Source organism: Danio rerio, chromosome 23, assembly GCF_052040795.2.
Source record: "Danio rerio strain M-AB ecotype USA chromosome 23, GRCz13ab, whole genome shotgun sequence".
NCBI lineage: Eukaryota > Metazoa > Chordata > Actinopteri > Cypriniformes > Danionidae > Danio > Danio rerio.
Window position 1 is genome coordinate 9,230,325 of NC_141043.1, and position 27,486 is coordinate 9,257,810.

The 27,486-nt window shown below is 35.1% G+C and overlaps 1 protein-coding gene across 2 annotated transcripts in view; it reads left to right on the forward strand.

Annotated features, from left to right (window-relative positions):
* Positions 1-27,486, forward strand: part of xkr7b (XK, Kell blood group complex subunit-related family, member 7b) — a 146,379-nt gene that overhangs the window by 96,141 nt on the left and 22,752 nt on the right. Inside the window, exon 1 of one of the 2 annotated variants that reach the window (NM_001012253.3) lies at positions 24,341-24,613. The exons of the other annotated variant lie outside the window; for it this stretch is intronic. Coding sequence (NP_001012253.3) covers positions 24,576-24,613 — 38 coding nt within the window. The 5' untranslated portion in view covers positions 24,341-24,575. Of the gene's footprint in view, positions 1-24,340; positions 24,614-27,486 lie in introns of those variants that run through there. 2 annotated transcript variants of the gene reach the window in all.

Consider the following 27,486-nt stretch of genomic DNA (forward strand, 5'->3'; position numbering starts at 1 on the left):
TTATGTGTGTGAATGAGTGTGTATTGATGTTTCCAGTGTTGGTTTGGGGCTGGAAGGACATCCGCTGCGTGAACCATATACTGGATAAGTTGGCAGTTCATTCCGCTGTAGCAACCCCAGATTAAAGGGACTAAGCTGAAAAGAAAATAAATTAATAAATAAACATCAGTGTAAAACCTATGGTGGGAAAACATATTTCTGTAATTGTGTATGAAAACCACCTGGGTCTCTACTTTTGCTATCACTTCTCTTATTGGTTAAAACAAACTTATCCCTGAAGTTTTTAACAAAAACTTTCTTCTTACCCCTGGCTGTTGCAATTTCTAGCCAAAAATTATTGGTTATCCCTATTAGTTTTCGTATTAGTTTGTTTTACTTATTTTAGTTTCATTAATGTAAATAAACAAGTACATTAGCATTAGTAAAGATTATGTAGTGCTGAAAAAGGCATTGTAATGGATTAATTAACACATTAATATATGTCTAGTTAACATCAAATTGGACCTATGCCCCTTTTTACAACATTTAAAATAAGTCTTTGATGTCCCTAGAGCAGTGGTCACCAAACTTGTTCCTGGAGGGCCGGTGTCCTGCAGATTTTAGCTCCAACCCTAATCAAACACACCTGAACTAGCTAATCAAGGTGTTACTAGGTATACTTGAAACACCCAGGCAGGTGTGTTGAAGCAAGATGGAACTAAACCCTGCAGGGACACCGGCCCTCCAGGACCAGGATTGGTGACCCCTGCCCTAGAGTGTGTTGCCCATATTAGGCTTTGATTCAATTGTGTCGTTTTGATGACTGTCTCTTTAATTTTAAATGAGAATGTTCTTCTAGCATTTTTTTTTTCAAAAGAGAGTGGAACTATAAACACCTGTGTGCCATCATAATGGTAATTCAAAACTCCAAAAGGCAGATGGCTGCTTCTCACTTAGGACAGTCTGTGCTAATAAGGGAGATATCTTCACTAATAGGCAGGGCTTTCGCCTTCTGATGACATGTACAATGGGAGAATGTCAATCAAAGTGTTTCTACAATCTCTTTTTATGAAATGTGATTATAAAAATTTGAATTCAAAAATGTTAATCTTTAGAAAATATTTTCACACACTGTGGCCACACAACTGTGTTTAAACCCCTTACAAAAGAGATTTTTGCATGATAGGTCCCCTTTAATACATACAGTATCAAGTAATGCTTAACAGATGTGTTGTTCACTGTTAATGCTAACTAATCTAATTAATACAATGTTATTGCTAAATGCTGTACAACTGCTGTTCATTATTAGTTTATGATGGTAAATACATTAGCTGAAATCTAAGCTGTAACTGTTTAGAATACTATACTAGTGTTATTTTATATTTCAAATAGTTTTTCATATGCTTCCACACTAGAAAAAAACTGAAAGACTTTTTTATTCATCTGCATTGTTGTTCAGTTGTATTTGTTTGTGCTATTGCTGATTTGTTTATTTGTTTTCATTTCATTACTGACTGTTTACGTTTCATTTGAAATTTAAATGAATGCAACAATTGTTGTTGCTGAATGTGAATCATATTAGGATCCAGACCATGAGTGATGCGTTGCATCTCTAATTATGGAGCAGTCTATCAATTAATAAAGACTCGCTTCTGCACGAATCCTTGCACAATATTATGTTATCACCTGAAAACACCTTCTCCACAGTAAACGAATAGATGTTAATGTTCGCATTACATTTCTGTCTCCAAATGTATGGCTTTTCTGATGTGGTAGTCTTGTTCGGTAGCTCAAATGGCTCACTGGGTTCGACAGTCTTGAAACGCTGTCCTACAAAAGAGTTAAAAGCCATATAAAGTGTTTCATCACACATATCTTTTAAGCCTGCTGTTTAGATGTCGGGTAAGGTACAATGTGAAATAATATTTTTAAGAATGATAAAGTGCCCTTAGACTCTGGAAGTCATTTAAACGATATCCACTAATTAACATTGAGTTTGTATACAGTTTTCAATAGTGAAAGTGTTCATTAGTTTTGATATATATATATTTATATATATATATATATATATATATATATATATATATATATATATATATATATATATATATATATATATATATATATATATATAATTTAATTGATATATTTAAAATTGCCAGAACATACCCACCATACCTCACCACCCATATGATTTCAGAAAATATTATGTGCTTTTTAACACCTACAGTGTTTCTTACATAAAAAAGTTCAGGAAGCAACATGTTTTTTTTTTTTTCTTGTGCGAGTTCAACCAACCTGGCGAAAGTCTTGCTGTTTATCCAAGTTTTAGTAACAACAAATAATAACTTGACTTCTAGCTGATCAATTGGTATCAGAAGTGAAAGGCAAAGTCCTCTAGATTGTGCTTATTTTTCCAAATAAAATATGATCACGCCTGATTTTTCTGGGTTTTTTTTTTTATGCTGTAGAAAATATCAAATTAAAAGATAATGTTAGTATAAGCAAAAGAAATGTTTTGCTAATAAATAAAGGTTTAAAATAAGCATGTTTTCTAGACAGTTTGAGAAACCAATGTCAGATGTGAGCCTTCAAAAAATTTGGAAGGAGGTGGGCCCCGAAGTGAAAAAGGTTGAGAATCCCTGACTTATAACAGTAATCTCAGAGATAAAGATATTTATTAAAAACTTTTGAATCCTAAATCTTCCAGGGTAACTTGTCCTGCATTGGATACAACGCCTGCAATTTGTACTGTATGGTTTTAATAGCAAACAGATAGGGAAAATTTTCAAATTTATAGGCTAGAAAACCTTAAAATATGAGGTCATATAAAAAATCCAGCCAGAATGTCCGAGCTATTGACTCTATATTGTATAATCTTTTTTTCACAGGCAAGCACCATTGATTTATTTTTTTTTTAAACAAAAACAAGTCTAGATAAATTGTTTTATTTCAATGTCACAATGTCAAGATATGAATATTTTATCACATCAGAAAACATTCTATGGTGTTGAAAGAGCAACTGCAGGGTTTGATGATTGTAATTGGCTGTATTGTGTTTGTCCTAGTAGTTTTATTGTGTGTGATTGGCTGCGTCATGTGACTGGTTGTGGATCACTGATTAGAAGAGCTTCCCTTTGGCTGGATTAGTATGTTTTACAAACGCTTTTTAATTAACTTGATGTGGATATATTTAACTGGCGGGAAAGTATTTAAAGTTACCTGCTTCTCTGTCTGACAGCCTGCAGTCAGTAGCCTTTCTGTCATTTTTTATATATTTTTTTGTCAAACTGGCTAGCAGACATAAAGCATACAATAGACCCTTCGCTAAGCCCCGCCCTCCTTAGTTACTATTGCTACACATGTCAAGCTTTCGTGCCTGGCACGTCTATTACAATGTGTATGCGGCAGTGTCAGACATTGCCAGGGATATAATAAATCATTTTTGGCGAACAGGTGAAATATCAGAGAAAGCCAGACAAAAAAGGACTGCAGTATGCATTACAGGGTAAGTTCACCACATAACAGGCTACCGATGAGAAAATAATTTAATCAAAATTAAAGCTAGGTTAGCCAAGCTGCCTCATACGCTAACCATTCAACAGCTTAGCTCATGCTCAGCAGGATAGGTGACTTTTAAAAATAATCTAATATTAACAAATTAAATCGTAGTTTCTATTTTTTTAGCCAAAAAGCCTGATAGACTAATTCTTGTGCAGTGAAATATAGTGTTACTGACCGACAGTGCTTCTATATAATTCATTCATAGAAAGAACAACCAGAAAGGGGAAATTGATGGAATTTTGCCAAATATTAGCATCATTGACCCATAACAATGTGCTGCACCTATCAGTTTGTCAGTATGTTTGTGTGCTCTTTATTCTGGTTTCTATTCTAATTTGCAATTGAGTGGAAAAAATAAATAAATTGAAATACAAATCAAAGTATAAATAGTAGAAGTGAACACACAGACCAACAAAAATTAATCCGACACCAAATATAGAAGCAGACACTAACCCAGTATGATGACTAAATCTCTAAACAACGGACGAAAACATCAGTGAATTGTAGCTCTAACATGGCCATGAGGGATATAAATGACTGAAAAACAGGTGCTGGTGAAGTATATTGATCTCAAGTGCTCAGATTGTGATCACATCTTGGCTTTGTTCTGTTGATAAGTAATTTCATATATTCGTAGCTTGAAACAGATGGATGGAATATGATTGCTATTAGTATGACTACTATAGCGAGGGCTTAAACAAAGCAGTGCTCATAATATCAAGCGGGAAAATAGAAAAAGACAGCTGGGAAACATAACCTGATTTGTATTTTTGTAAAAAACACAGTATATATCTTTTTAGGGTCAGAGGCATGTGAGTTATTGCCATCGGTCTATCACTGAATGTGTAAGGAGTATCGAAAACAAAACCAACAAACAAAGCACCCCTCACACAGCTTGATCCATGCTGGCATTTCTCCCTTTGGGTTTTAGGTTTTGAAAAGGGAAAAATTCCACTACCCCTCCAAACTTTTAGGATACTGGGTCTCAGATTTTTGCAATCCATATGCACAATGCTTTGGCTTGTTTCCCTTTGCTCGAAATCTTGACAGGCCTCCTGCACGTAGCTACAGTTGCTAAGTCACGATTGGTGTGTGGTGGTTTTCGGGTGTGACCCACTAAAGTTACCCAATCTGCTTTCTGCTGTCTTACACTATCTGTTAAACTTTTGGTTAAGCAAATTTTATTACTGGGACATAATTTTTATTATTATTATTATGCCTATTATTAAATTGTAGTATTTTCATAGCAATTTAAACTACCCCTTCAATATGTACAACAAAAAAGAGCTTTGATACTCTGGGGAAGAATGTCTAAGTCCATCAATTATGTCAGGTTTCCATTTTTTTCTTGTGCTTGAATGTTAAAACAGCCCTCCTATTACTTGTCAGTCAATGTAATGGCTCCTCGCCATTTTATGTTGGAGACCCCTGGTCTAAATACTGAGATAATCAATTTTAACATTGTCAAGATGAAGTGCAATGCACAATTTTAATTAAAAAGCTGAGTTTTGATATTTGTACGGTAGGAAATTTACAAAATATCTTCACAGAATGTAATCTTTTATTAATATTCTAATGACTTTTGGCATAAAAAAACATCATGTATCATTCTTTTATTCAATGTTTACTAGATGTCATTTGAACATTACAAATGTTTAATGCTGATTCATTTTTAGGTTTGTTAAATTTGTGATTCTGCTCATTTTCACTGGTCATCAGGCTGTCAAGCAGAGAAATGTCAATATGCTGTTAGAGATGAATGACAGTCATTGCTTTGTCAGAAACAAAATGACTGTGGTTTGCAGTAAGGGCGTAATGTTGTTATTCATGGAGCTGTGCAGGTGTGTGCTTGACTTACCGCAGGAGGGCTGGACACTTTTTTCCGACTCTGCTGCCTGCTGTCTGCATGACAGAGAGGCATTTGTGTATTAATGTATTCAGCGCAGTCGATATAGATTCATCCTATTGATGTCGGCACATCAACTGCTTCTCACTCAAATCATTTCAAAATGATGCAGTGTTGAAATGTTTGAGTCCTGAAAACACACACACACACACACACACACACACACACACACACACACACACACACACACAGATAAATATGCATTTATATTCACAGCATTCACTGACACCACATTAGGGCAGAAAAGGACAGACATTTTGTCACTAATGGACAGGAAACATGTACTCCATGTGATGCCATTTCTTTATATATATATATATATATATATATATATATATATATATATATATATATATATATATATATATATATATATATACTTTTTAAGCAGAAATTGTTGATGTTAGTTGATGTTAGACAAATTGTAATCTGTCATTGTAATCTGTCAAATTGTAATCTGTCAAGAAATATTTCACCAATCAAGTTCAAAAGAGAAATAAAACACCACAGAAAAATACTTTTGTAATAGGGCAACAAACTTTATACTTTTCTTTGAGGTCCCACAATGTGTTAAATATATAAAACATCATACTTAAGAAGTTTCTTTCTGCAGACTTCTCATGACTGCAGACTTTCTGCAGACTTCTCTTTTTTTATATGCAAATCTACATAATTACAGAATCATTTTTGGATCGGTTCGACATAAGGAAATATTCAAATGCTGCAGAAAGCTTAATATTCTTTAAATGTTTAGTATGTTAAAAGCACATTTTAGATCAGCTTCATGGTGTCTCATAATAGCACAGTTGAATACACTTAGATGTACTTAAGTTTATCTTAAAATGTACTTAATACTATTTTTTAGAACATTAAATACAAAATTAGTTTGGGAAAATAGAGCACTTTTAGTACATTATTTAGCACACTTTTTTACAAGTTGTATATTCTTTTAATATATTACTATTATACTTTAAATTAGTCATAAATATATTTAAATGTTTAAAAGTAGGGTTCAAGTGTATTTCTAGTTGTAAGTAAATATATATATATATATTTAAAATACAGATATAGTATGTTAAAAGCACATTTTAGTTCAGTTTCAGGGTGTCTCAAAATAGCACCGTTGAGTGCACTTAGATGATATTAAGTTTATCTTAACATATACTTAATACTATCTTTTAGTACATTAAGTACAAAATTAGTGTGTGAAAATAGAGCACTTTTAGTACATTACTGAAAAGTGTACTAAGTATGCCTAAATAAAGTGTATTTTAGCACACGGCTTTCACATTTTGTATATTCTTTTAGTACATTACTATTATGCTTTAAGCTATTCTTAAATATATTTATGAATGTTTAAAATTAGGGTTCAAGTGTATTTCTAGTTGTAACTAAATCTATTTTAGTTTTAGTGCACTTTTTTTTTTTTTTTTACCTGGGACACCATTGACATGCCATTGAACTGATTAAAACCACGCAAGCTCATTCTGAAAACTTAGTCCCAAGGACGTTTCTGGAGACCACGAAATACATCCCGGGAGGTACGTATTTGTGCAGTTTTTGTTTTTGCAAATCTGCGAGAGGCCGCTGTATGCGCTTTTTAGCATCTCCAATGTCTCTCGCGAGCACGAACAGTTCTCACGTGAACCCACCGGAGGCCGCTGTCGAGTGACCGTCTGTCTGACTGACCGTTTGTCTGACTGACCGTCTGTCTGACTGACTGAATGATTGACTGGGCGACCGGCCAATCGGCCGACCCACACTCCTCCTCCTTCCCTAAACCCAACCGGTTTTACCGATTGACCCGCCAGCCAGCCCGCCCGCTTCCTTCCCTAAACCCAAGCAACGATTTACAAAAGCCATCCAGTAAAAGAAAATCGCTCCTCTGATTTTGACCAAGTTTTCGGATTTCACCACGTTCTCACCCTGTTATGAACTCATTCACTTTTTTTTTGGATTCTGTTTTTGTCTTACCTGAATTCTGAAACTGCTCCTCCCCAGACTCAAACACAGTCGTCGCCGTTGTTGTGGTCAGCTCCTCTCCACGTCTCCACTCCACTGACATACACGATGAGCTGGACAAAGTGGTTGCGGCGAGAAAACCCTCCACACTGAGGTAAGCTGTGAGCGCGAAGAGGAGCACTGCCCAGCAGCGTATGCTTAAAAAAAAAAAATTAATTGCAGCCATACGTACCCCTAGCTACATAAATCGCAGTCTCCAGAAACATCCACGGGACTACGTTGTCAGAATGAACTTGGGATTAACTAAAAGCTGGTATAAAATCAATTGCGAAGGGTTTTTACTTGATATTTATAGAGCATTTTAGTGACATGCTCCTATGTGGGTCCAAAACACATGTGGACATTACTTATTACACACACAGGGATGCAAAGCAGTGCACAATTATCTAATAATATGAACAATTAATCAGAAAAATAGCAAATGCGCCATGGCGTGACACAACTTACTCCTAAAGAAAATGGCAGTTGATACTCTGAATGGTTTAATGCACATTATACAAAACACACCCATAACTCATTAAGAGAATAAGTACAACCCTTGTAGACCATCCGCCGGGCACACAAACCGTTTTTCCATGTCTTTAAAATACCAAAAGTTGATTAAGACGCGCCATAAGTGAAACTGTGCCATCTGCTTTAGACAATGCATCTAGATCATTAAAATAGAGCCCAGAGTGTTTTCTGCCCAAGAGTGTCCGTTTGTTTGTCCATCATGGCGCTAACTTTAGTTTTTGTAACTGTTATGCTGAGTTGATATACTGTGTATGATTTATAAATAGTTTTTCCAATTTAGATCATCTAATAATGTCACCAAATTAAGTTTCAACTCTCTTCTGAGAGCCATTTTGTTCCTAAACTATAGCTTAAGTACAAAACACACACTTTCTCTCTCTCTCTCACACACACACACACACACACACACACAAACACTAAATATTGATGATGTCTTTGTACTGTAATTGCTTGGAGGTTTAATTTTCAGTTTGAATCATTCAGACAGTCACTCACCTGGGTTTAGTGTAGAATCCATGGCTTGAACTGGACTCTCTCCATTCAAATGGGATAATTACCCTCATTTAGTTAAACCACATGCAGCCGTTCAGTTTTCTAACTGCTCGTTTTCTTTCTTTCATCCTCGCTCTTAAGACTTTATGTCTTCCATTAAAAGTTATTGCAGGCGTATAAAGCGTCCTTGCAGAGAACTTTCCACTTCACATTACGAAAGAGTTCAAACGGGTCAAAACACACGAGAGAGTCACAACATACTGAAGTCACAGACATTTGGTTCATAACAGTACAGTATTGAGAATCGGTGTGTGGAGACAATAGTTTTATATGTTTTAATATTGGGGCAGCACAGAGAATCAGTGGTTGGCACTGTTGCCTCACAGCAAGAGAGTCAGTTGACATTTCTGTGTGGAGTTTTTCCCATGTTGGCGTGGGTTTCCTCCAGGTGCTCTGTTTTTCTTTTTGCATTTATCTTATAGGTGTTATCCACTGTGATATAAAGCTACACACGTGTTCATTTGGACAGAGTGATTAACTTAAGTGTAGTGTTGTCAAGATACATGTTCAATTCAATACCTTGCAAAATATTGATATTCAATAGACTACTATTTTTGATATAATAACAATTGTTTTAAAAATAGTACAAAAAATAAAAATAAAGATATATGTGCTAGAAATATGTTTACTTCAAATTTCTTTAGAGGAGCATTTTTTTCCTCAAGTTTTCCTCAAAATAGGGTTGATGTGGGCATTGTAGCACTTTAAATGCATGTAATGCCTGTTTCATTCATACTTGAGCAGAAATTCCATATATGCCTCTCAAAAGTAGCAGATGCCTTGATATTTATCATATCTAGAAAGCTAGTACAATTTCAGTTTTTCTGACTAATTATATTTACATTGATATGATGCTCATTTTATTAATTACATTTATTTTGTTTTACCAAAACTACGCACATTTTATACTGTGAAATCAAATATTAAGCTTCATCAGTAGAACTATTCAATTTCGCGAAAGAGTTGTATTATTACCTCATCAGCTTCAGCTCCTCAAAATAATGAAAGAATGAAGTGCAGTGGCGGAATTTTTTTAAACCATGTGACAACAGTGCCACTCCCACCTGCTGGTAGAAACAGGTGCTGCTGAACAGCTGACTATTTAATTACCCAACCCAAAGCTGCGTTAAGTGGATTGCGCGTGATGTATGTGGTAATTTTCAGTACTTAGAAAACAATTTTTATTTACGTGCAACATATTCCAAAAGATCAGGGGCTTTTGACAATGAATCAGGAGCTTAAGCCCCCAAAGCCACCCCTCGCAACGCCACTGCAAAGACATGCAGTGTAGGTGAATTTTAATAAACTAAATTGGCTGTAGTGTATGAGTGTGTGTGTGTGTGTTTGTGTGAATGAGTGTGTATGGGTGTTTACCAGCGTGTTTCGGCTAGAAAGGACATCTGCTGCCTAAAACACATGCTAAAATATTTGGGGGTTTATTCCACTGTGGTGACCTCTGAAACAGAGACTTAGCTGAAGGAAAATGAATGAATGAATTTGTTAATATTAGTTATCATAAACATACAATTGAATAGACGTAATATACTGAATCAAAACTTTAAAAATACAACTTTAAAATTTATTTTAATGTTCATTTACATCCAAAGTTCTGTCTGTTAATAAAATTTAAAGGATCTGAGATAACATGAACTAACAATAAACAGTTAAGGGCCGATCACACCGAACACGCTTTTACGTTCCAAAAGCACAAGGTGCACCACTCTGCCTTATTGTTGACAAAAAAGAAGTGATGTGCACTTTTAATGTAATGTATTGTGCATGAGTTTTTCTTCTCAGTGGCGCAGTGGGTAGCAAGTTCGCCTCACAGCAAGAAGGTCGCTGGTTCGATCCTCGGCTCAGTTGGTGTTTCTGTGTGGAGTTTGCATGTTCTCCCTGCGTTCGCGTGGGTTTCCTCCGGGTGCTTCGGTTTCCCCCAAATTCCAAAGACATGCGGTAGAGGTGAATTGGGTAGGCTAAATTGTCCGTTGTGTGTGTGTGTTTCCCAGAGATGGGTTGCGGCTGGAAGGGCATCCGCTGTGTAAAAACTTGCTGGATAAGTTGGCGGTTCATTCCGCTGTGGCGACCCCAAATTAATAAAGGAACTAAGCTGACAAGAAAATGAATGAATGAATGAATGAATGTGTTATTCAAGATTTGTGAAGTCATACAGCACCAGATAACTCAACCACAAGTCTCTCTTCCATCTTCAAAGTCTCCATAGTTGTCTTGATAACACAAACAGTGCAGGCACCTGCACTGGAAAACCCCATGCTTTTTATTTGATTAGAGAATGGAACAAATGCGACTGACGTAACACACTTTTTCAGCCCAGAGTTAACTTTTTTCAATTGCAAATGTAACAGCGCGCATTGGCAAAAATGTGAGGTGCATGGGGTGCATAAGCAATTATTACAAATTAATAAATCATTCAAAAAAGGCGCCTCTAAACGCAAAAAGCACATTCGGTGTGAACGGCTCCTTACTGAACAGTACTAATTTGTACTAACATTTGTAAATGTAAATAAACACTGTAGCAAATGCATTGCTCATGATTATTTCATGTCAACAAACTAAGCATGGCCTCTGTAAAACTATTTTAATACCGTAAATGAACAGGAAAATGCTGACAGCAAAAATAGCCTAAAACATAAATTGCATGTCTTTCTATCATATTCATTCATTCATTCATTCATTTTCTTTTTCGGCTTAGTCCTTTTATTAATCTGGGGTCGCCACAGCGGAATGAACCACCTACTTATCCAGCATACGTATGTTTTACGCAGCAGATGCCTTTCCAGCTGCAACCCATCTCTGGGAAACATCCATACACACTCATATACTACGGGCAATTTACCTTACCCAATTCACCTGTACCTGAAGGAAACCCATGCGAACATGGGGAGAACATGCAAACTCCACATAGAAACGCCAACAGACCCAGCTGAGGCTAGAACCAGCGACCTTCTTGCTGTGAGGTGACATCACTACCTACTGCACCCCCAGTATTATTTTTATAAAAATATATATAACATTTTATAAGAAAGAGGAAAGAACTTTTAAAGACTTTGTCACGAACACTTAAAAGTGGTTTTAATTTCTTCTGAGATTGAGGAAAGTCTAAACCTTGTAAAATCATGGATAAATTGCAGAAATTATGGCTATAAGTTTAAGTGAATGGAAACAATTACAGAACAATTCACTTAAACAGGAATGGAAAGTTTTGAAGACCAATTTGTACCCAGAAGTGAGGAAATCTGACAAACTCTATTTGAAGATATTTAATTTTAACAGAAAGACTGCTGAAAGTTTTATCTATCTATCTGCCTGTCTCTCTTCCTGCCTGCCTGCATGCCCGCCCGCCCGCCCGTCCGTCCATCCATCCATCCATCCATCCATCTAAGCCAACAAAATAAATTTCAAAATAATATTTCTGTGATTTTATTACATGCAAAAAAGCACACCAGACGAGTAAAAGAGCTCATGTGTGTTTAAAGAGAGTGCCATTTCCTTGCGAGAAGGATTGAATATTTGCTTCTTGCTGTGGATAAACATGTTGAGTAAAAGATGTTCCTATTCAAATCAAAACAGATTTCTTTCGTTCAACTTCAATACTCCGCTTGTGGTACAATTGGCTGATTCCTTATGTGAAAGCAGCCATAATATCATTGAATGTCTTGTCAAGTCCTTTCAGTCAGACTCTAATGTGGCGGCAGCTGTTTTCTGGATGTCTGTGCGGACGAGAGTGTGAATGAGAATGAGAGCGAGAGAGAGAAGCTCTTCATCTAAAACCCTGCACACCAGCTGCATCTTCCTTGCTTCCGTACTTTGTGCACTCAAAGCCTCGTTTAGAGTAATTAGCTGTATTTGGCTCAGTTAATGAGTTTCCCCTCCGTCCTTGTATACTTGTTTTTAGAGGAGCTCTGTCAGTCAGAAGAGAAAGACTGTACCTGGGAATGGCAGGCTCTGTTTGGTATTAGTGTGTTTGTGTGGCAAGCTGTTTTAACATTCAGTCTATTGGACTTAAGCTGCCTGCCAAATCGCATACTTATGCACTATTCTACGCCATTTTGTAGTATAAATAGTGTAAGTAGTGCATTCACACTGAAAACTCATAATAAGTAAATAAGTGCACTTTAATTACCCGGATGATGCACTCATTCAGCTGCTAAAATTAAGTGTGTAATGATGGACACTTCACGCACTCAACGACCGCAGGTTTGTTTACGTAGCAGAAGGGGCGGAGCTATCGGACGCACATGTTGAATAACTTTATTTATTTTGGATGGTGAAAGCAAAATTCTCCTACGAGAGTGATTATAGCGCCTCCCGATGGTGAATGTGGTTATACTCACGGCAGGTATTATTTGATAATTCGGTCGTTTATTTCACTTATTTGGCAACCGCCAAACGTCATCAGGGAAACGGTTTGAATTTCTGTTTAGTAAAAAAACATTAGTGTGCCATTTGGGATGCCACTACATACATATACTATCCTGTTGAGTGTGTAAGTGCATAAGTACATAGTGCATGAGTGCATAGTGTATAGTGTGCCATTTGGGACGCAGCTTTATTCTTCACAAACGAGCAGACGCAGCCATTGAAATCTTTTTGGCTTCAGACTTCCGGTCTCGTTCACTTCCATTTCTTTTTAGATGGTCAAAAAACAGCAAATTTTGCTGCTTGGTGTTGCAAACTGGTATTTTATATTTTATTAGGCTATTCTTGTCATAAACACACTTGTAGTTTGACCGTTTTCTGCTGTTTATTATTCCTAGTCTTTTCTCCCATAAGCAACTAAATCGAAATTTCTAATGCTGTGTCTAAAGCACACAAGACGTGGCATGCTATTCATGCATATACGCGTGAATTATTATTTTTTATTTCAAATTTTGAGCTTACTTGCTTCATTCGCACACCAAATTCGCTTCACAATAGCAGACATCCTAAGTTATGTAAAGTCATTTCCAGGGGGATACAGAGTTGATTTGCGGGAGGTTGCGGGAGAGTGTGTGCCTGAAGAAGGAGGGAGGGGGGTTGGTATCTGTGAGTGAGCGACATATCAGAGTAGGGGCAGGTGCGCGCGAGACGTACCTGAATAGCGGTGGGGGTGAGTTGCGCGCGACATACCTGAAGAGCGGTGGGGGCTGAGTTGTGTGCGGCATACCTGAAGAGCTGTGGGGGGTGAATTGCACGCGACATACCTGAAGAGCGGTGGGGGTGAGTTGCTTGCGACGTTTCTGAAGACCTTGGAGGGATGGTTTGGAGAGGGGTGTGCAATGTATTCAAGGATCGGGCGGGAGATGCGAGATTTACAGAAGATAATCATTCATTTGCAGGCATCCGGGAGTCTCTATGCATTTGCGGGATGCTCCTAGAACTTCCGGGAGACTTGGGATGTCTGCAATAGAAGCGAATTCACATCATGGACAAGGCTTCTGTCTGCCCCATGACTCTAGCTTCAGTGCTAAATGGCTAGCATGGATTTTATTGAGAGAGTAGCTGTGGTTTATGTGCTTTAGGAAGGCTGAAAAACAGCGTAGGTTCTTTCGGCTAGTCCACCCAGCTCTCAATAACTCCTCCAGAAAATATACCTGGATGATAGACGCTTTCAGAGGTGCTTCAGACTGAGCCGAGCCCAGTTTAATGAACTGTTGTCCGGTGTCGGCAAGAGGATTTCCCCTCAGGACACCAACATCAGGCACTACGTCATAATCACTCTCCTACAAGAGGAAGCTCCTGATTGGTTGATGCAGCCCGAATGTCTGCTGTAGTTCAGATTTTCCAACTCGAGCAATTGGCACGAAACGGTCAACTCGCGTCACTTCATTTGAGCGAATTGCGTCATTCGTATCACCTTATACATGCTTATTGCACTGCAGGATGTCTATTTGCGTCTTGCAACACAGACCCCAAGTTGAGCACCCCCTGCTGGTCTCACTAACACCACTTCCGGCAGTATCCTGTTTTTTCCATGTAGTCTTACATCGAGGTACTGACCAGGTGCTGCCTTGCTTAGCTTCAGTGGGCGACCATGTGAGAGTTACTGTTGTGGAACTGCTGGCTATAACGTTTATAAAATAAGTGACACTCTCTGCATTTTAATATGACATTAGTATCAATAGCATACTTGTGATACTACTGTTATAATTCTAGAAGATTTTTTAAATTTCAGGGAAAAATTACATTGTACCCAGTGTTTCTACAACACTTCACTGATTTTGTGCCATCTAACAAAAGTTACTACCATAATTCACAGAAAGCATTATGGTGGGTAAAATACAGGTGGATATTTTACATTTTCAAAAAGCTTACCATAGTGTGTGTGTATTCTGGCCAGGACAACCTCCCAGGCCTCATTCACACTCAATATGAGCATTAATCACGCTAATTACAGCAGCTCTGCCTCAGGGGCTGCTGGGACGGTGGAGGACTAAGGTGAAGACGGGCTGATAGACAGGAGATGTTAGTCACGCTGCTCGTCACTTTGCAATGCAAATGGAGTCACAGGGAACCTCATTGCCGCCTTTGAATTAACACGTGGCTCATATTGAGTAAAAGTAGAATAGCTTTCGATTTTTACAGCCTTGACTCACTTTCAATTGACTCATTCACTTGCGCAGTTCGTGACATTGAAGTAAATCACCAGATGTGTAGAGCATGTCATGATAAAAATATAATTATTATCATGAAATTTCTTCTTCAGGTCTGGTGTTGAGTTCAAGGTAGAACGATTTGATTGAATAAATGTATGCACAAAATAGTTTGAGGTCAGCACTTTTAAAAATAAATTATTGTTTTCGTTTAGCAAAGACACATACTCATTAAAAGTAACATTGATTCACATGCCTTCTATGTAAGGGACAATCAATGAATTGCTGTGCATTATTACTCATCCTCAACTCTCAACAAAATGCATTATCTGCATCTTCGCAAATATTTTTGAGTATATTATTGAAACGGTTAATCTCCACAGGCTCCTGCTGAAGCAGACATCCTTCAGTTTACACAGAGGAGTGAACCCTCTGGACTGTTACTGAGTTGTTATGGTTACAACTAATGTTTGGGAGAAGCACATTAATTTAGAACTTTGATTTGACTTTCAACACTAAAGTCTCTTTAAGGCAAGTCATTTTTCTTGGCAGCCATCTTTGAAACACCTCTCAAGCAGAACAAGCTTTCGATTGAATTTCATATTAGGAATCACCAATAAAGTTAAACAACAGCCGTCTCTTTAGTTTTATTTCTAAATATTTTAATCACACAAAGTCTGCAGAAACTGGATCAGGGTGGGACCAAGCTGGAGTGCTTACTCTGATCCCCCAGGCTCTGCAATGGTTGGGGAAAATTCCAAATTGATCCAAAATAATTGATTACAATTGGCTTAAGATTAGCAATGAAAATTTGGAAAATGCAACCAGAAGAACCTGAGATATTAAATAAATAAATAAATAAATACATACATACATACATACATACATACATACATACATACATTCTGCGATCAAGTCTAGTCTGAGCTCCTTCTCCACAGAGTCTTTAGCCATCAAGGACTGGTTCCTGTACTAGAAGGTGGGGCTTCATTTCCATATTGACTGTTACACTTTTCCCCATTAAAATGTATATGTGACATGTCAACACTGACAATTTATTGCACCTTCCAGTTTTTCTGAATCAACAATTTAAACCAGGCCATGGAATAAATCCATTTTCTCTTAATTGAGTTATGATAAATGATTTTTGATATTTTCTGTATTGTAATATTTCTGAAAGATAGCGCGACATAATCTGAGGTTACAGTCTTGAAAATTAAGTTTTGCATCGCAGAAACAAATGACAATTTAAAATACATTGAAATAGAAAATAGAAAATTTTTAAATTGTAATAAAATGTTACACAGTTGAAGTCAGAATTATTCGCCCCCCTTTGAATTTTATATTTTCTTTTTTAAATATTCCTTAAAAGATGTTTAACAGAGCAAGGACATTTTCACAGTATAATATTTTTTTCTTCTGGAGAAAGTTTTATTTGTTTTATTTCGGCTAGAATAAAAGCAGTTTTTTTTTTTTTTTTAAATCCACTTTAGGGACAAAATTATTAGCCCCTTTAAGCAATTTTTTATTTGTTATTTTTTTGATAGTCTGCAGAACAAACCATCGTTATACAATAACTTGGCTAATTACCCTAACCTGCCTAGTAAACATAACCCGGTTAAGCCTTCAGATATAACTTTAAGCTGCATAGAAGCGTCTTGAAAAATATCTAGTAAAATATTATTTACTGTCATCATGGCAAAGATAAAATAACTCAGTTATTAGAAATAAGTTAGTAAAACTATTATGTTTAGAGATGTTAAAGAAATCTTAAAGATTTTTTTATGAAAAATTTGATTGCTTGATTGATTGATTGGTTGATTGATTGATTGATTGATTGATTGATTGATTGATTGATTGATTGATTGATTGATTGATTGATTGTCCCCAAAGATGAATTGTTTAATCTTCAAGGGCTATAATTTGAGTTATAAATAAGGGCCATGAAATCCTTATGAAATGCAATTGACTACTTTCAAACAATTTGTCATATATGAAAATTGGATAATATTAAGGTTTCGGATCTAATTTAATAAATCTGCTTTCTTGCTCACATGCATTTTGCACAAATATGCACACACTTGAGATATTTTGAAGTCAGAGTGTCTGAAAGGCATTCAATGTGCTCTTTGATTCCAGACGTTCACAGTTTGGCACAAGTGTTTATTTCTCTGCCACCCTGAAAGCCCACACCACCTCGCTCTCTCTCTGCTTCCTATGAAAAAGCAGGTCATGCAGTTTAAGCAAGAGCGGATTATAGATGGAGCCAATGGGGCTAGAGCCCCGGGGTCCCTCACTGTCAGGGGCCTCCAGACTCCTGGAAACAAGCCACTGCAGATGCAATATTGATAGAGATAGATGAAGAGCACTTGAACGCATGCCAGAGTATCACCACAGTGAGCAAAGAAATGAAAACTGAGTCTTTCTTGACACTACTTATGCATCTTTCATGTTGTATACATTGTAGTTGCTTTCTGCAATGTATTGCAACATCTCAAGGACATTTCTGCATTAAAAATGTCTTATGTATATTTGATATTGTGGTTGGAATATCATAAGGAACCCTTCGAATGGTGAAATTTAATGCAGTTATAAACCATACAAGATGTTTTGGAAGATGATACGCCTCTGAGTGTAGCCCTTTTTGATAAAAAGAAATATAAAATAAATAAAAAAATGCTATAAAGTTTCTAATATAAGATTTTTATTTTCATGAATTAACATTTTTAAACCAGATTTGAGCTGTTGAACTAAGATTGAAGGACATTAATATTATTTTTATTGGTGGTAGTAGTAGTAGTAGTATTACTATTATTAATAAAAATAATAATTAATTATTATTATTATTATTATTATTATTATTATTATTATTATTATTATTATTATAAATATTATTATTATTATTATTATTATTATTATTATTAATATACAAATAAATAACTGCAATGGTGTGCCTGGTTTTAATCATTTAATCATTGGTTTTTATCAGTTTGTGAAGAGTGGGAGAAGAGGGTTGCATTTTTTTATCTAACACAATGGGCAGCACATTGAACACATTTTATAAGTGGTCAGAAACTAGGAAATACCTAATGAAAGAATAAAGTTACATTAAAACAAAGCACACCATTGTTTTTCTTGTGAAATTCCCAATAAGTTTGATGTGTCAAATGACCCTCTTCCAATTGAAAAAAACAAAAGTTTATCCAAGATGGCCGACTTGAAAATATATGCTTATGTGCCACAAACAGGACGTTAACATCACCAACCATTCCCATTTTATTAAGGTGTATCCATATAAATGGCCCACTCTGTAGTTAAGAAAAGAGTTCATTGTGTTCCAGGCCAATTGCACCAAACATATTTTTCCAAGTTCAGTCCAACTATTAAAAAAAAAGTGATAAAAATTTATCTTACGTTTAAAGATACTCTTTTGTTTTATTGATTTGTTTCATTTTATTTATGGTGTGGTGTCTCCAGTGTTTTTTACAATGAAGCAGAACTAGCAGGACTAGCAGGACTTTAAGCATAAAAGTTTATTCATTTAAATCACTGAATTTTAGATATATTCAACGGAATTATTACAATTTATTTTACCCAACATAAGAATCTTCAGATTTACTGAATAAAAATAACAATGCGGAAAAATAAACAATGTAATTATATAATGCGAATATGAGAAATGAGACTTGAGATTTGAGATTTAAAAAAATAAATAAATAAATACTTCTAAAGGTGCTGTCGACTTGAAATGTTCACCAGATGCCAATAACAGCTAAAGTGATCCATGCAAACTGTACAAACAAAACAAAACAAATTAGTTTAGAAAAATTATATATCATAAAATGGAATGACACAGGAAAAATCAATTGAACACATGAAGAAAGGAGGTGTAAAAAGTCATGAAAAGTCCAGACAGCAGTTGGAATATCTCAGTAGTAAGAAAGCAATCTTCTACCTCTCATTAGTGTAAATTAATATTAGCTGTTTTAGTCTCAATGCCTACCTTACCAGATGATCAAGAGGAATTCCGTGTGTATACATTTCAACAAGACAATGGTCCCAAACACAGCCAAAAAAGTACTGTATTATTGGTTTCAGAAAAGAATATAAAGCTGAGTGAATGACCCAGACAATCACCTGTCCTGAATCCATAATAAAAATAAAGGGTAGAGAATATAATAGCGACTTACAGAATCATCAAGATTTTTAACTCTCTTGATGTCTGGGTGAAAAATCACATCTGAGCAATTCATGCGACTCTATTCTCCATACATATTATATATTACAAATTACTCAATTTTTCATACAAGTTATTATATACACATCAGTAGTTCAGTTTTTTCTCCTTGTTGTTACACTTGAAATTCAGATTTATTTATTTATTTATTTATTTATTTATTTATTTATTTATTTATTTATTTATTCATTCATTCGTTCATTCCTCCGTCCGTCCGTCTGTCTATCCATCCATCCATCCATTCTTTATTTATTTATTTATTTATTTATTTGTTTGTTTGTTTGTTTGTTTGTTTGTTTATTTGTTTATTTGTGTATTTATTCATTCATTCATTCATTCGTTTATTTATTTATTTATTTATTTATTTATTTATTTATTTATTTATTTATTTATTTATTTATTTATTTATTTATTTATTTATTCATTTATTCATTTATTTATTTATTTTACAAAATCTGGGTAAATTTTATGTCAACAGCTCCTTTTACCAGGGCAAATTCAATACTTATTTTATCCACTGTATATATATATATATATATATATATATATATATATATATATATATATATATATATATATATATATATATATATATATATATATATATATATATATAATGGAAATCACTTGTTGATCTCAACATTCATTCATTTTCAAAAAAAATCTACAATATCTTCAACAAATAAAGAATGTAATGTTAGAGCAAACATGTACCCAAAAGATACATTTAGCTCAATTCAAACAAGACATCGCTTTTATATACGCATAAAAAAAAATCCTTTAACTGAATTTGTTGTACATTCTCAATGTAATCCACTGAATCTGAGAATTCCTTAAGTGAATCACGCGTCCTTCATTCCATGCAGCAGATGGCACATCTGCTAATAGGCAGGCGATAATAATGCAGTTTACGGCTGAAATACAGAGACAGCATTAAACAATGTTGACTGTAAGCATGTTAGACAAGAATACTCCATGGCGGTCTCAACGGGGACAGCGGTGCTAATTACTGCAGAGGAGAAATTAGCCACACGCAAACATGCACACTTTCTCTTTCACTCTCTCTCTCTCCGGTTCCTCTTACAGAACTCCCTGCTCTCCTTGTATATAAAGTAATCAGGGTTCATTATGCCAAAATCAATGCGCAATGTAATTAAAGTCCTTCATACTGTAAAGCTTGGCTGTCTTAAACTCTTCTCTCAGGTTCATCTGCAGTTTTTTTCACCGCTACCTGTCCTTTATGTCAGCCTCACTGCAACAGTTCAATGACAAACCAACTCTCATTTCTCCCAAAAAAAAAAAAAAAAACCTGAGGTACAGATGTAGAAAAATAGATTCTGGCCACATCGGTGGTGGTTTTCTGTCTCTATCTTTTTTTTTTTTTCTCTTAGGTTCCGTCACTCCAAACCACTCCAGAGTACACTGGAGACCTCAAGATTAATTCATTTGATAATGGATGTGCTGGAGCTCACATTCTGGCTAAATGTCTGCCGGAGACACCATACAAACACGCACATAAACAAACAGCACAAATTCAAGCATATTGTTTATGGTTTTTGTGTGGTATTTGGCATGTCTCCGCGTTTGGCCTTGCCTTTCTCTTTTTCTCTCCCTCTCATAGATACAAAACTATTCCCATTCGCTTCACATGGAACACTTGGCAATGGATCTTCTGGAAACCTCCTGTAGTGCCATGCAGGCTCAGTTCCCTTAAAACCTTTAGCCTATCAGAGAGGGACATGAAACACAATCTCTGGCCCTCACCGCCTATCATAGTTAAGCATGAAGAAATGCTTCCCGTTGCCGACTGGAAGTGTAAAACTCAGGATGAAGGACTCTTCTGCAGCCTTTAGATAATGCAGCTGGCATGAAGCTGGATTGAGCTGAGATTTGAAAGAGGGTGAGAGAGAAGGATAGAGAGAGAGAGGTTGAAGGAGAAAGAAAATGAGAACAGGATTAAGTACATGAGAATGTATGACTGTATTCTTTAATTGAAAACGTCTTATTTCAGAAGTCAGTTGAGAAAAAAAAAAAGAACTGGAAAAAGATACATTATAGAATTTTTATCAGAATCCATTTACTTCAAAAATATTCAACTGAAATTAAGTGTTTAATCATTGTTTAAGCGTTTAACTGAACAGAATGAATTTCAGGACATAGACTGAAACTGAGAATTTAATATGTTCTATTTCAAAATTCACTCAGTTTCCACTCACCACAGCAGAATGAACCACCAATTACTCTGATATTTTTTTTTATCTATTTATTTATTTATTTGTTTATTGTGGCAGATGCACTTCCAGATGCAATCCAGCACTCAAAGTGCACTAACTTGTAAACCCCCAGTGCTGAAAAACAATTATACACTCCCTCATTTACACACACTATGGGCAATTTAGTCTATTAAATTCACCTAAAGCGCATGTCTTTGGACTGTGGGGGAAACCGGAGCACCTGGAGGAAAGCCACGCAAACATGGAGAGAACTAGCAAACTCCACCACTTGGTCCAGCCGGGACTCGAACCAGCGACCTTCTTGCTGTGACGCGACAGTGAATTATTAAATTTCTGTCATGACCACTCTCGGGATTTAGTATGGTTATGAATATGTTTATGGCAATGTTGATGTGTTTGGTCTTGATGGCAAAGATCTCTGCTGCTGCTTTGATTATTAAGGCAGAGCAAGTACTGAGACCTGTTACTGTCAGTATGCAGTACACAGACATGCCATCTGACAATACAACACACTGCTGCTGCAAACATAATATATAAAGTCAGAATTATTAAACGCCCTGTTTATTATTTTTTTTCCTCAGTTTATGTTTAACGGAGAGAAGATTTTTTTAAACAAATTTCTAAACATAATAGTTTTACCAACTCATTTTTAATAACTTTATCTTTATCTTTGCCATGATGACAGTAAATAATATTTTACAAAATATTTTAAAGACACTTCTATACAGCTTAAAGTGACATTAAAGGCTTAATTAGGTTAATTAGGTTAACTATGCAGGTTAGGGTAATTAGGCAAGTTATTGTATAACAATGGTTTGTTCTGTAGACTATCAAAAAATATATAGCTTAAAGGGGCTAACAATTTTGACCTTAAAATGTTTTTTTTTTTTTATTAAAACTGCTTTTATTCTAGCCGAAATAAAACAAATAAGACTTTCTCCAGAAAAGTAAATAAGAAAAAAATATATTATCATACACAAAATTTAGCTGCTTTATTAAACATCATTTGGAAAATATAAAAAAAAAAAATTAAATAAATAAATAAATTCAAAGGGGGTTTAATAATTCTGGTTTCAACTATATGTAACCCCCGTAGCAGATCTAAACACAGGTGGAGCTGGGGTGGAGGAAGGTCTATAAAAATGCAGTGTAGCACAGCAGTGTAGAATGAGGTTGACCATTGGAAATGATGTGGAGCAAGCTTATTGGCTGCAGAAGCAACAGCAACCAATCTTTTGCGCCATGTAGTTAATGATGATGCAGGAGCAGATTAGGTGACCTATCAGCCTGCTTGTGCATAGGGTTTCATGGCAGAAAATTCTGTAAGAGATAGAATTGGTTTAATTTGATTTGAGCGAGTATAATAAAAATAAAGAAATATTGAATATCTGAATAATAATTTGATAAACTGACTAATAAAAATATGTAATGAATGATCATTGAACAAATCTAAATTTAAAAAAAATTCTAAATTTAAAAAAAATCAACTTTAAAAGAAGATTCAATAATATTGATTAAGATGAGATTCATAATTATTTTACTGGACTCAAATGAATCTTAAAAATCCTTCACTGGAATCAATATTTGTTGATATTCAGTTGAATCGAGTGAAATGTGATCCTGACACTAAGAAAGTAATTAGATAGTAAGTATGTATTAGATAGAAGTAAATATGATTCATTGGATTTACTTACTTTTTAAGATAACTTGTTGTAAACAATTTATATGGGCTGAACTTACACAAATAAATTAAATTTAGTAATGTTCAACTTATTTGTTTGTTAATATTCAGTCCATATAAATTGGTTGCAACCACTTGCCTTAAAAAAAACAAATCAGGCTCATTTTGAAAATGTACTACTAAGTATATACATTTCTGGAGTACCAGGAGGTACTTTTTTTAAAGTTTTTGTTTTAGCAAGTACACCTGAGGCTGCTGTGTACGCTTTTTCAGATCTCAAATTTCTCTCGCGAGTGCCATTTGTGCCTGCTCTTCTCGCGTAAATCCACCATTAGCAACTGTCAACTGACGGCGTTAGCCACCAAACAAACTAGTACCAGTGGGAAAGCAGTCCACACAGAGCTAAACAGTCAACTGGTAAGCCTGAAAAGGAACGACATCATGCGCGTCACAGCGTTCATTTTAATGTCGATATGCAGCCATATGTACATCTGCCTACAAAATTTGTGATCTCTAGAAATGTAGACAGGAGTACGTTTTCAGAATAAGCGTATGTTGTTAAAAAGAATTAAGTAAATCCAATTAATCGTTGTTGTTTTTTTCAGTGTATTTGAGAAAGTAATCTAAAGATTGCCTAAAGAGGAAGAAACTGCTTTCAATTCAGTCTGAATAAGAAGATAAAATGGATTAAATAATAAAGAACATCAAGAATTCTTCACTGAATTCAGCTAAATCTGAAAATCCTTCAATTGAATCAGTTGAATTTAAGGATTGTTTAGATAAATCTATTGAAATGTGAAAAGCATCACTAAAGTTAATTAAAGTTAATTAATAAAAAATGAGGGTGCTTTCACATCTGTAGTTCACTTTATTTGGTCCAGACCAAGGGACATAAATGATACATTGTTGCATTTGCTGCCGTCTTTGTGTCATTTTCACACCACACTGCTGGCTTTGGTCTGAACCAGTTGAAAAGAACCAAAATGCAGTCATGTGACAAAATCCACATCTCTTATTGGCCAGATGTTGTTAAAAATAGTTCCTAGACTGCTTACCGATTAGTCCGAATTCACATGCGGGAAAATGCCACTGAATTCTCGCAAGTAAACAAATCGGCAGACACAAACTGTCACTTTGTACTAGGGAGGGACGACTGCGCTGATGATTGTATCCCTGCTTTAGACAAACTATACATTTCTAGAATGAAGCGCGGCTGCGGCTGCGGCTGGAAAACAGTGTTTAATGCATCGCTCGTCACTTCAGGGGGAGCTGTGAATTAATTTAGCTAAACTGCAACATGGTCATCTTGTGGAAATATTACCAACGATCCATCAGGTAATGTTTTTCCCTCTCCCCCTCTCTGTTGGTAAAGCACTGTCAACAAATATTTTTCCTCCATATCCCATAATGCACAGTGCATTGGGCTATGGCAGCTGGATTAATCCAAAAGGCGCAGTACATTTTGCGGTTGGTTCTGTTTTAGTTCGGATCATATTCTCACCACAAACGAACCGCTCCAGGGTTTGTTTGAAAGTGTACCAAGACCACCTCATTAAGCAGGTCTCAGTACGCTTTTTTGATCTGCATTCACACCTGCTCAAACGAACCTCACCAAGAGGGAAAACAAACTCTAGTGCGATTCAAGCGAACTAAATCAGGCAGGTGTGAAAGCACCCTAAGAGAGATATTGAATCAAATAAAAAAAAAATGCAACATTAACTAAAAAGGGGGGAATGGTCTTTGTTAACTTTGACTTTAACATCATTGTACTGTGCCTTCATGTGTGTGTATGCATGTGCGCATGCGTGTGTGTGTGAGTGTGCGTGCATGTGTGTGACTTTATGTATACAGTATCAGGTTGTGTCCTTTTCTTCTCCTGCCAAAAGCTGCTGACAGGTGAAAAGACCTCAGTGCCACTCTGCTGGTGTCATATTGTGATGGGCACTTTGACAGTCAGTTCACTCAGCTGTGCCAAAGCTTGTTTTCAGATAGTTTAATACTAGACCTCTCTCACTTACTCACTCACTCACTCACCATTCAACCCGCTGTACACCTGAATATCCCTACAGTAACTCCATATTTTATGATTTTAAAGGATTTTTGTCAGGACAGACAAATAAAAAAAAAAACTCTCCTCCCAAAAATTAAATTAAATTAAATTAAATTAAATTAAATTAAATTAAATTAAATTAAATTAAATTAAATATAGGTGAATTGGGTGAGCTAAATTGTCTATAGTGTGTAAATGAGTGTGTTTCCCAGTGATGGGTTGCAGCTAAAATGACATCCGCTGTGTAAAACATATTTTGGATAAGTTGGTGGTTCATTCTGCTGTGGTGAAAAAAAAATGAAAAAATGAATATAATGGAAATGTATTAGATAAAAATGCATTATTATTGAATGGAGATAATGGAGATGTAACAACATTTAATGCTTGCATCATTCATTCATTTTATCGGAAGTCACAGGAAACACACTACAGTTTTAATTAAAGCTAAAGATGTCAAAAAACCTTTTAATTTTCACTGTAAAAATGCCTTTCTTACTTCGATTTTGTTTTCTTTCTAGTCCAAATATCTAACTTTATGAATATGTAAATACTAATGTTAACTAAAATCTCCTCTGCGGGAATTGGTTTTCAGCTTTTTTACCCTAAGGCATTTGTTTGGAACCATATAATACACAGCATGTTGCTCAATTAATTAAATACTTGATTTGAATAAATGAATTAGAAATCACAAAAAAGTAAGAATGTACTTTAAAGTCTGTTCAATGTTAGATTGCTGTATAGTATAACTAGCTGACAGCTGGGCAAATAATTGTGTGGAATTAACAGAATAAATAATAGAATTAAAAGGTTTTAAGAGGAATAAACTGTTGTTGAGTTTCCAGTCAAACTTGATGGTAAATTGATCTGTCACTTCTTAATGTGGCAAATACAAACAAAATAATTGGACCATGATGTGTCTGATTGGATGATAAATCACATCTGCTATTGTTTTTAAAAATTGTTTATTTGTTTATCTTTTCATGAGTATGCATATTGCTGCTTTTACGCAGATCCTGATGATGTAAAAACACTTAATTATTGGGCCTTTTTATACAGTAAACTATTTAGTTGTATTAGAGGGGGAAAAGCTGTAAACTCTTTACTAGATTTACTTTATGTATTATTATTATTATTATTATTATTATTATTATTTATTTTTTATATAATTTTTATTATTTTATTATTATTTATTATTATTATTATTTATTATTATTATTATTATTATTATTATTATTGCTGTTGTTATCATGTTCAGTTTTTGTTTTAGTTTCTATTTTCTTGGACTTTTAATTGTAGTTTGTTTTCTGTTTTCTGTGTTTCCATTTTCAAAATGTAAATCATTGTTTCATTGATTGCGCTCACCTGTTCCTTGTTTAGGTCATCAGTTAAATTGTATAAGCCCTCATTTTCTACAGTTTCATGCATTGTCTTAGATTTTTTTTTTTTTTTTTTGTAGCTTGTTTTGCCCTATTTTGATGACTGTTATATTTATATATTTTTTAAAAAGCCTAACTGCCTGTAAAATATATATTTCGTTTTCTGCTCTGTACATAATAACTGTTCTTCTAAAAGTTTTATATAATTTTTTTAAGTTATTTTGTATAAAAACGATTAGATTGAAAAACTGTTATTTATGCTTTTTTGTGCTTTGAGAATCAGCTTTGAAACACCACAGTTTTATTTTGGTAGAAAACTTGCCGTAATTTTGAAATGCTTCTCTGTTGATGGCCACAGCAGATTTATAAAGCGTTCTCATTACAAGCTAGGCCTTCTCAAATGGCCATTGTAAGTGGCTCAAGTTTAAAGCACTTTCAGAGATGAAATTCATGTGGATCATTTACTATGAACAGAGTCGCTTTGAGACACTGAAAACACACTTATCATGAGCTTCCCATGTCAAAACATCATTAGCAGATTAAATATTTATATATTCTCCATGCATTCTTATTCAGTATTTTGTGTTTTATTCTCATAACTCAAATTATTTCAATTATGTTTTGCTGCTTGTGTAATTTATTATTATTATTATTATTAAACATTATTAAGGTACTTGTCAAATTTGACAATTATGTTTTGCTGCTTGTGTAATTTATTATTATTATTATTATTATTAAACATTATTAAGGTACTTGTCAAATTTGAACTGCATTATTAAATA